At 48.0% G+C, this 10,634-nt stretch overlaps 1 protein-coding gene across 8 annotated transcripts in view; it reads right to left on the bottom strand.

Moving 5' to 3' along the window:
* Positions 1–5,524: 5,524 nt before the first annotated feature.
* Positions 5,525–10,634, bottom strand: part of LOC135911165 (osmotic avoidance abnormal protein 3-like) — a 58,795-nt gene continuing 53,685 nt past the window's right edge. For 7 of the 8 annotated variants that reach the window (XM_070526432.1, XM_070526431.1, XM_070526433.1 and 4 more), the window contains one exon: positions 8,452–10,114. In XM_070526432.1, coding sequence (XP_070382533.1) covers positions 9,807–10,114 — 308 coding nt within the window. In that variant the 3' untranslated portion in view covers positions 8,452–9,806. The other variant, XM_065443354.2, reaches the window with a different exon arrangement.

Here is a 10,634-nt window from a genome sequence, read left to right as displayed (position 1 = left end):
TGAGGTGCACTCGCCGAGCGCGACACGTTTCTACATTGTTCCCTTCACATGAATTTATGGGACAGCAATTCTCACAAACGCTGCGGCGTTGCTGTCACCCTAGCCTAATAGCGTCTCCGATTTATGGACGTGCCTGTGCATTCCCACTACTTTGGTATTTCAACATCACAAGCTGCAAAGGCCGGTTAGAACAAGAATATAACAAACATTCCTTCAGGGTACCGCTGAAAACGAAGACAACTGCTACTGCACTAACTCACGTATACCGGAGAGGCCTAAAAAAACCGGCCTCTTTTTTAAAGATTGTTGAACGCGAAGCTTTCCCCCAATGCAAACTGAATCAAAGTCGAAGTCCAAAGCCAACAACTACGCGACGAAACCAAGAAATGCTGAGCGACCCGATGCTATGCATACGTGATTTGATTGCTCATTTAGGAATGTTTTTTTTTTTTTTGTAACGTTGAAGTTGCATGACACATTTCGTTAAGTTGCGTAGCCTCTATTTTAGATCATGTAACCATCGATTACACGCGCACGCTCGCACTTTCACGGACTGTACACTTGCACACTATTGCCTTGTGATCGCTGTGGTAGACGGTCAGAGGCTCTGCCATCGTAACGTGACACAGCCCGTTTGCAAACGTGAGATCAATGCAGGAACGGTGTTGCGTCGTAAGTCTCTGTAGCGTCTTCAGTTTCAACGAGTAACGACCAAGCATGAATATCTCGATCCCTGTGCCATGCTCCTTCGCCACATTTATGTTAAATTGACCGCACACGAGGATCGGCGTACTATGTGGCTTCAAGATCTACATCGTTTCTGCCAGGAACGTTTCCGCATCACAACGAGACGTGCTCGGTCTGATGTACACGCTGACGATCACAAGACCAGTAAGCATCTCGACGGCACAAGCGTCTCCGACATGGCTTCTGCATGCTGTTGCCGATACACGGGATCGGCCTTACGGGCACGATTGCGCTCGCGCTCACGTTCGTGTACGGCAGCCTCCTCTTCTGCCGTGCGCTGCACCCGCGGCCTGCCGCTGGCGACGGCCGGTAATGCATTGCTTGATGCGCGTAATGCAATGCAGATATATACAGTTCGTTTGGGTAGCGTGTCGTTTAACCATCTTTCATTAAGAAAGGGGGCTTCGATATTCTTTTTCCAGGTCCTCAGGCGAGCCGCACTTGCTGTCTCCGATAAGCAGGGAAGCTCAGTTAATCGCGACAGCGGTGGTATCATGCCTAGCATACGCAACTTGCACTTCCAGTGAACTTTGTGCACATGCACTACTCTTGCTGACCTCGTCGCTTCGCGCCGTTATCAGGTACTGACCGGTGGTTACTACGAATTTAAACTATAGTGTTTACGCAGATGTGTAAATTGACTTTCCTGCAGTACGTTTTCAGCGCTCACGGACAAATTATTGAGGCATACAAAGCTTCGCCTTAAAAAATTCAGTGCTCTTCCACTGTGAAGAAGGATGGCCAGCGAAGCTGTGAATGTGGGCCGATTACTGGCGAACTGCAACTCCGCAGCGGGTCGCTCCGGTATTGTACAAGCTTCGGGATCGGCCCACGTATCGGGAGTGCAAATGCCCGCCTCACCTCCACCGCGGATCGGCGCGGCATTGCTCTATCTTCGGTATCGGCCAACGTATGATGAACTTAATGCCTGATTCACCTGTGCCGCGGGTCGGCCCTGCACTGCACTATCTTCGGGATCGGCCCACGTATGAAAAATAGTTGGTTTATGTCCACGGAGACTAGATCCGCCAGAGCCTAGCCATAAACAGCCTCGCTGTAAAGGCACGGTGAAACAAACTTCAGTACCTATACGAAAGCGCAGCTGACAGAGGGGCTTGCGATCCTAAGACGGCATGGATGCTTTCACCTCCTCAGAGATGAGCAACGCTGCAAAAAATTGCCGTGGTTGAACGCGGTTAAACCAAGTTTGTCGAGCGACAGCACTGTTTTGCTTGCTTTGGGAAAGGACACAGCCGCTGCTCGGCGCCGTCAGCAACTACCGCATCTACAATTGCACCACAACACAAGAGCTGCTCGGCGCTGCAGCAGCGGCGAGCGAATTGACCGTGCCGAGTCTCGCCTCAGCGCGAACTAAGCGTCGAAAGCACATCTCATACGAAGCCACCAATCTGCGCACTTTGTACACATCGCAGATCGCTTTCAAGGTATGGGCACCGACGCGGCGTACGCAGCAGCCGCCGGTAATGGCAGGCCAAGTCCCAGTTTGACCTTAGCTGAGCTTTAATGTCATATTTACAGAACCAGGCACTTTCTGGGTTTATACCTGGAGTAGCAGAGCTATCGCAATAAAATCCACGAATGGGCTACGGTTATCCTGACCTTTCCGCAACCGAAATGGTATAGCAGGAATCGCAAACCAGCGTCAAGTCTATTGAGACGCGCATGCCGATGTTTGATATTGTCCTATTGTCGCGCCATAGAGGTGTTGACGGAGTCGCGGTGATGTTTCGTATAAAGTCCAGGGCGTCGTCGTCGCACGTCGTCACAGTGCGCGAGTGAAAGCGTGCATTGTTGGCTCAATCTCGCGCGCGCAAGGGAGGAAAGCGGCGGCGAGTAGCGCGCCGTCTTCCGGTCTTTCGTCGCGCGCAAGGCACAGGAGCCGGGGAGGGAGCGAGGTTCTATACAATGTCGGCAGCTGCGTATGGCGCGACCGCGCCACCCTTGAAAGATCTGCGATGGGGACACAGTGCGTCGAGTGCCGATTGCTTCGTGTGAGCCTTGTTCTTGTCGCTGTGCTTAGTTCGCGTTCAAGCGAGAGGCAGTAAGAAAACCAATTCGCTCGCTGCTGCTGCCGGGCTTCCTCACTCCAGGATTTTGACAGCGAGCACACACGGTCATCGCGTTAGATGTGTTCGTTTGCTTGTGCACGTGTGACACCACATTTGATTTGGTTAGTAAGCGAATGTTTGCACGTTGATACGCCCAATAAAACTACTTTCCTTACTTCGTACAGCTATTATTTTGCTATCGCAATTATAGCGTTTTTTTTTCTAGCGCTGCCCCCCCCCCTTCTACTATTTCACTACTACATGTGTGAACTTGACCAATTACGCATTTATTTTGCAGATATAAGGCGTCACTGGACTGACCGATTTTCCTGGGGTATCACCACAGAATGCGTACACATTACAAATCGATGTCCACATACCGCCCCCGTTTGTGCAAGTCACACCTTTACCACTAACCATCGTCATAAACCCTGCTCTTTGAACTGTTGTGACGCGCATATGCTGATGCGCTCATATTGCTCTCGGGAAGGCACCTTAGCGCTTACGATAGTCCAGCAGGTTTTATGACGATGTCCAGAATGGTATCATTGGAAGTCACGAAATTTTTCGTTAAATCTCGTATCTGACGTGAAATAAATATGCGTGTTGCTGTACTTATTTTTTAAAATGTATTTCTGGCGTTAAAGTATAAGCGCTATCGTCATATTCCCAGTTCCATATGGATAACATCGCTTAAGTGCGTAGGCCAAAGTTCCTTGGAAAAACCGATTCAGTGGACTGCGTCATTGGTGGTCGGTGGTGCGTTGTTCCATTCGAGATTTTTAGGCATGAAAATATTTTTAGGCGGCCTTCAAATGACCTTGAACTAGGAAGGAACAGCGCCAACTAAGGCGACCACGAGAGGGAGAACGACACAGTGGCCGTCCCTCTCGTGGTCGTCTTAGTTGGCGCTGTTCCTTCCTAATTCAAGTATACACCATCTAGCCCGAATGAACCTTGCTCTGATTCAAGTGACCTTGAGCCAAAGAGCCTGAACCGACTCAAACGAGCACATCCGTGCAAGTTGCTAGATCAATACGAGATTCGGGCAATTAACTAGTCAAGACTACAAAAAAGCGGTCTTGCCGCCGACCTTTTGTACAGGACCGCATTACATACGTACGCAAGTTACTGCCCGAACAAGTTGCAAATAATATTGCTTCCTATAGTTCTTCCTAATATTTCTTCACAATATCATTCAAGCTGTAACTTCTAGTACGTTGAAGTTTTGTAATTTCCGATAGTTTCGTTCAAAGGCAGAGACGAATATGCTTTCCCAGTTGTCATTTCATGCATCTACTCTCGATTACGGCAGAGCCAGCAATTTTTTCCTTAGCCACTTGCCGAATTCAATGCTAAATGATACTCGATATATTGGCGGGAGTTATTTGTGCCTGAACTTAAAAATGAACCGCCGCGAAGCTTAGCGTGCACGAAGGCTCGTTATAGCGTTAGTGTACCGCCACCATAAAATATTCACTTTGTGGCACACTCGGCATCGTGGGTCAGTATTAGCGATGCGTCGCACAAAACAAGAGAAACATAGGTTGTTCAAAACAGGTAGCACGCGTGGGCTGAACTTTTGTCACGTCACCTAAACCTCGCGTATGTCTCACCTTTATTTTTTAGACACACCGTGCGCAGCACCTATGCAGCCGGTCACATAGCTCTGGTCATCCAAGCTGTGCGTATGTGCGCGCAAATGCAAGTCCCAAAGAATGTCACAGAGAACTATTTATTCTCTTGTTAAGAAGCATTTTGCACACATTCATGCTTTTTCAAACAACAGGTGACATATGTCTCAAAGACTACACATTGCTATTTGGCACGTAGGTACTTCAAAGGCGCGGTGTTACGCCTGCAATATAGGAGGCTATGTAAGAAACCATTTTCTGAGAGCTCACAAGCAACTTCGACATCTTTCATCCTAAGAAACGTTTGTAGGTCGATATACGCGGATCAGTTTTGTCCACGATACAAGCTGTAATGAGATGCACCAACTGTCAACAAGAGTACAATATTGAGCGCACGTGCAAACCGACACTGGTGGGTACAACTTTTAAACTAGCGACACAGTATAATCGGGTACTAATGCCGACATTTCAAACAAGTGCCTGAAACCTTTTTTTTATATAACTAGTGCTTACGTAACGAACAAAACGTAGTCTCTGAAGAGTTCAACAGGCACGTCAACACAATGTGCCATTATGTAGACATTTGTGCTCTTACACCGCAAACCACAAGTGGATTACCATGCGGATCGTTTCAACGATGCTCTTCGAGCATAAACTGCGCGTCGCAAGTGTTGCACGCAGAGAGCTTAACAAAAGGACGAAATGAACGACAGCGGCTGCCGTCATGCAGAGCACGTCGCATCCGTATTAAATGTTCGCAGGCCAATGCACTAACAAGGCCGGGATATAGCCGCTTATCGGTCCCTATTTGCAATACTTCCACGGTAACACGTAGTCCCCGCTGCATATGCGATGGTCACTGAGCACGAACGCCATGTTTCTCAACGATGCATGTTACAGGAAAACATAGTAACACCGGTGGGGTCCACGCAATTATTACTGAAGACGGTACGAATTATGTCAGCTGTTAAATACTCATCTGAGCTATATATATATATATATATATATATATATATATATATATATATATATATATATATATATATATATATATATATATATATATTGGGACCCTCTCAGGGAGCAAAAATCACGCTCGTTTAAACACTTAAATGTACATTTAGGCGTACTCCCCATCTTTTGTCTTTTTCCATGGCATATCCGTTTATTTCGCGGTTTCTAGAATGTTTCGAAAATGACATGACTCAGCAAAATTAGCTTTCGAACATAAAGGTGAGAAACGTAGCGCTTGCTTCAACCAAACAAAAATGCTACGGGCGAATTTTCACCAGTTTTGTGGACACACACAAATCACTAAAATTTTGGTATTTTGAAGCAATAATTAGAATCAACTCAGGAAACGCAAGAAGTCCAAATGTTGTACTGTTATTGGGCAAAAAGTAGCAGGAGAGATCACGTAATGCGCGCGAAGGAAAGCCGGTGATCCGTTAAACTAACATAACGGATGCCAAACGAATGAGTCATGGCATCAAAAATTAGACTGGGAGACATAAGCTTTAAAAACATCTCTAACGCTTCGAAAGCCATCCCATCATCAATTCTTTTTTAGTAGCAAACTTATACATTCAGAACTAACATCCGTCACATGCTATAATGGCACAAGGCAGGAGAAACCGGCAGCCTTGCCAATGCGGTGGAACATTTGAAGATATGTGAGCTAAAAATGTGCTGGCATACATTTTTTTTTTTTTTTCACTGCGAGCTCGTTAAGCACAACAACGCGCACTGAAAATGACGTCACTGAATTCGGCCCGAGGTGAGCGCTGGCAACCTTATAACGCGGGCGCCGCTGCTGGAGCCACGAGCGCTGTGACCTGCGACCTCTTGAGACGGATGGTGCCTGGCGACACTTCCGCGTTTACCAGACCGTGCAGGCCTGACACAAGGACGGTGAAGTTACTTCCACAAGAAAAAGAAAAAGAGCGTCCCACGCACGCCACGCAAACTGCATTGGGACAACAGCCGGCTCGAACAGTTCTTGTCGGGCTGCCGCTTGTAGCCGTAACATCGGTGGCCACTTCGCTCGTTCCAGTTACGAGCCTCGATGAGCCACACAGGCATAAACATACACTGACAAAAACCTGAATGCACTACTGAGCTTGCAGAGGCAGCACAAGGGGTCTAACAGTATACTTAGGTTACGTGACCACACAGTCATAAGCTCTGTAGCGGATAAAACGTTATTTCTTTGACCTTAACGAAAAAGTGCGCGAAAAAGACGCAGACGAGAAGAAACGACAAACACGGGCGCTTTTCGCGCACTTTTTTGTTAACATGGAACCACACCAACTCGCACAGCTCTCAGTTTTGATGAAATCATTTCTTTGAGTTTGTTGCCCTTTAAGGTTGTCTTGTATCAGCAGTGTTTTCTTCTTCTCTTGTGTAAAAAAAAAAAAATTTCATCTGCTCAAGTTTCTCCGTTGCTCGTAACACGCCTTCAACGTCAACTGCTAGGTTTTCTGTCAACTAGTGGATTATATCTATACCATTTTCAACTTCAAATTCGGTTTTGCACAAGAAAGAGCTACACTTCTGCATTTTAAGTGTCTTGCATGCCAGGGGGCACCGAACGTATTCGGTTCAACTATGAAACAAATTCTGCTACTCAGCCACAGTAGTTACAACTTCCCTCTGTTGCCGCAGCATGCCTATGGGGACAGACAATAGTCAACGGCAAGCAGGGCTTTGTGATGCCGAGTTCTACGGCAGTACGGTCACTGCTACAACCAGGAGTGCGATCTTGTACGCGTTCCAAACTCGAACGGAGGCGGTCCGTTCTTTCCGTCGCGAAATTGGCGGTCCGTTCCGTTGCGTTCGTCCGATAGCAGACAACACGGAATGATTGACAGCAGATATCACTTCACAATTGACGTCATGGCGTTCGACACCGTTCAAACTGACCAAGCGTGTGCGGCTCGGTGGAACGGACCACCTCCGTTCTATTTTGGAACGCGTACAAGATCGCACCCCAGTACATGTCGAGCACAGAGAAAGCCGCGTTAGAGAGCACGCAAATACTAAACTATTTGTTTCCTTCAGGAGCTACCAGCATTCAAGTGGGCGGCTACGCACTAGCAGCACATTCAATTGGCTTATAAACTTCGGCTTACAAGTCGAAGAAGGCACTGTTCGCGAAAGTCTCTCAATATCGCACTTTACCTAATGATAGTGTCACTACCGCAAACATGAGTGATGGAAATGACGTTAGGTGTAAAGCACTTTAGGAAAACGAGAAATGTGATTGAACAGTAAATACCTGAGACTGCCATCTTCCAACAGCAATCACCAAAAACCAGCAATCAAGCAAATACACAACTTGGGCTATATACACAAACATTGTAGGCGCTTTGTTCGAGAGAACAGGGCCGCTTTGTTTACTTAGTCGGCATTGTCATTCAATTCCTGGGGCGTAAACCAATCAACGAAAAAACCCCGCATCAAGAGACCACGAAGAAGTAGATAAAATTTGACGCTAATTTGCACTCTGCCTCGCACACAGCCCAGGCAAAGCAACAATCAACAAAGCTGACGACATTCTAGGGTGAACTATAGCTTGAATGCTGAAACATATACATATGACTGATCGAAACGACGACGACTCGAGTACTTGACCATGCACCTTTGAACAAAACTAACATATGAACAAAAACTTCAGCTGCACGAACTCTGTGGGCCTCGAACTAGCAGTTCAGGCTCTCCGGACAAACGGCCAAGAAATAAGCTACTGCTACGCATCTGTCAGCAAGATGCCAAAAGATAAATTCCTTGTTATACGCTAAACACGGCAACAAGGCACTCGCACATGTAATATTGGTCAGAATTTCCCACCGATTGTCAGTCGCATATTCTTCAGCAGACCAAAACAATTCGAGTTCAAATGCATTGTAAGCCACTTCAGCGGCCACTCGAAACTCTCAAACGTTCTCGGCCGCATTTCCTAGAAGCTCCGTTTCCATTCAGCAGGGTTACTGAGAGTAAAAGAAACGCAGACAAGTTTAACTTAAAGGTAATAGCTCTGTACCGGCTTGGCTCAGCAAACAAAGAACTTGCCGTGAAGTAGACCGTCAAAAAAAAGAAAAAAGAAGAAAAAAAAGCAGCCGCCGTCCTTATGCAATTACGGCAGCATATATGCTTACACAGAGCTTACAATTAATCACGTGTACAGCCTCCGTCAAAGCTTACCCAAACACCTCTTAAGCATCATTCTGTTTTTGCGGATCCTGCTGATTTCTGGTTGGGGTGCCTTGCAGTTAGCTTTACGCACTTCCTTCCGAGGCCTTCAATGTTTGGTCCTTATAGAGCCATCGATTTTCAAACTTAGGCCGCTAGAGATACGACATGATTGTTTCGGGTTACGTCTGACGGAGGCTGTACCACAACGGCGCTCGGTAGAATAAAACCAGGCATGACTTGCAAGTCTGCGCATCTGTGCCACCATAATGTCTGCACAAAGGAGCACGGGAGAAACAGTGCCGCGTCGCTTCTTTAGCGGGACACCAACAGGTCGTCGTAACACATGCGTCCGCAGCAGATGGATGGCAGACTGCCATTTATACAGAAGCGTCCGACTCGCGTGCTCCTGGTGCGGCCCTCCGTTGTCCCACATTCCAAAAACAAACCATTTCTTCATTCCTGCAAGCTGCGTGCTCGCGCTTATCAAACTAATCACTCAGCCTGGTAGCAACCGTTCAGGAAGAGTACCAGCACTCTTTTGAGAACTAGTAGCTAATCCGACGCTGGACTATAAACCCCCTTACTCAGTTGCATTATTTTCTTTTCATTTGAACGAACGTAGTCACATGGCAGCAGGCGTATTTCACTCAAACCTATGGAAGGTGTCTTACACGTCAACTTAAACATAAAACACAAGTCACGTGTTTTAAGCTCATTCTTGTTATAGTGTCCCATGTAGAAGCTCTCTGGGCACTATCACCCTGCACCCCTGCAAGCGCAGGTGTACATTGCGTCGTCTTCCGTGCTCCTTGCCTCCTAAAATTACACGTCAAAAGCTTCACAGCGCCGGAAGACAGAAGCTAAGAGCCCAACAGGCTCCACAGGGCGCAGAAAATTTCTTTCTACTCTTCGTCCTTCCGTTTAGGCGCTCGTAACTTTCTCAAGGCGCTTTGTTAACCATAACCTAGCCCCGGCATTCTCGTTAACAAACACGTTGACTTCCCCGCTTTTCCCTTCTCGAGTCGCTGTCATCGACTCAGAGTTAGGTTTAAACTTTAGATTCCTACACTTATTCGACGCCGACTTCATCGGCCGCCCCAATGGGCGGCAGCCGCGCAAACGGTCGCTCCCGCGGTGGTGGCGGCGGCGGGCTGCGCCACTGTCATGTGGGCCACTCGAGCAGCTCGGCGGCCGCCAGTGTGTCCGCCGTGCGCGGCTGCCGGCGCAGGTTGTCGAGGTCGAGAGACTCCAGCTGGAGCGGCCGGCGCTGGAGAGCGCCCTCCCCGTTCTCGCTGCCCGTCATACCCCAGGCATACTGTTTGCCGACACCCGTCGTGGGCAGTGAACGGGAGGCGCGAATCTCGGCGGCTGCACCCCGGTGAAGCCTCGCGGCCAGCTGACCGGCGCGCACCAAGCCGCCGAACGCCGCCGCTGGCCGGACGCCGTTGCTCGGCGCCTCTGGCATGCCGTCTGTTATAGAAGCAGACGCGTTCGCGGCTATATTACGCGGCTGAAGCGTGTCAGCCGGAGAAGTACACGAGATGCGTCGACGCACTTCGAAATGACTACGCAAAAAGTAAGCAAGAAATCTATGATACAAATTAAAGAGGAAGCGGAGCGTTAGGATAACTAAATACACGTGTAAAACAAGGCTTCTAGGCCTCGCTAAAACACAACGGTGGAATGGCACATCTCAATCATGTCAGATATGCTCATGGCCACCAGACGACATGAGCAAAGGCGCATAACTCGAATGTATTATTCCGTCGCTCTTGTCACCATAAACATATCCTGTTCTCTCTATGTATATATCCACATTCGCAGGGTCGGGATGGCGAGTCAATTTTTGTTCAGAGCTCGATGTTTTGTGTGCGACTTCCCAACCGCCTTCCAGCAGGTGGATAAGTAGACACCTACGATTACAAACGTCACAGCAGTTAACAAGCGATGAAAAGCCTATCCGGTTATGAAGAACAAGTATGAAAAAAAG

The sequence above is a fragment of the Dermacentor albipictus genome, chromosome 9 (genome assembly GCF_038994185.2).
Source record: "Dermacentor albipictus isolate Rhodes 1998 colony chromosome 9, USDA_Dalb.pri_finalv2, whole genome shotgun sequence".
Lineage (NCBI taxonomy): Eukaryota > Metazoa > Arthropoda > Arachnida > Ixodida > Ixodidae > Dermacentor > Dermacentor albipictus.
Note: the sequence above shows the minus strand (reverse complement) of the source record. Positions and strands in the feature narration are given on the sequence as shown.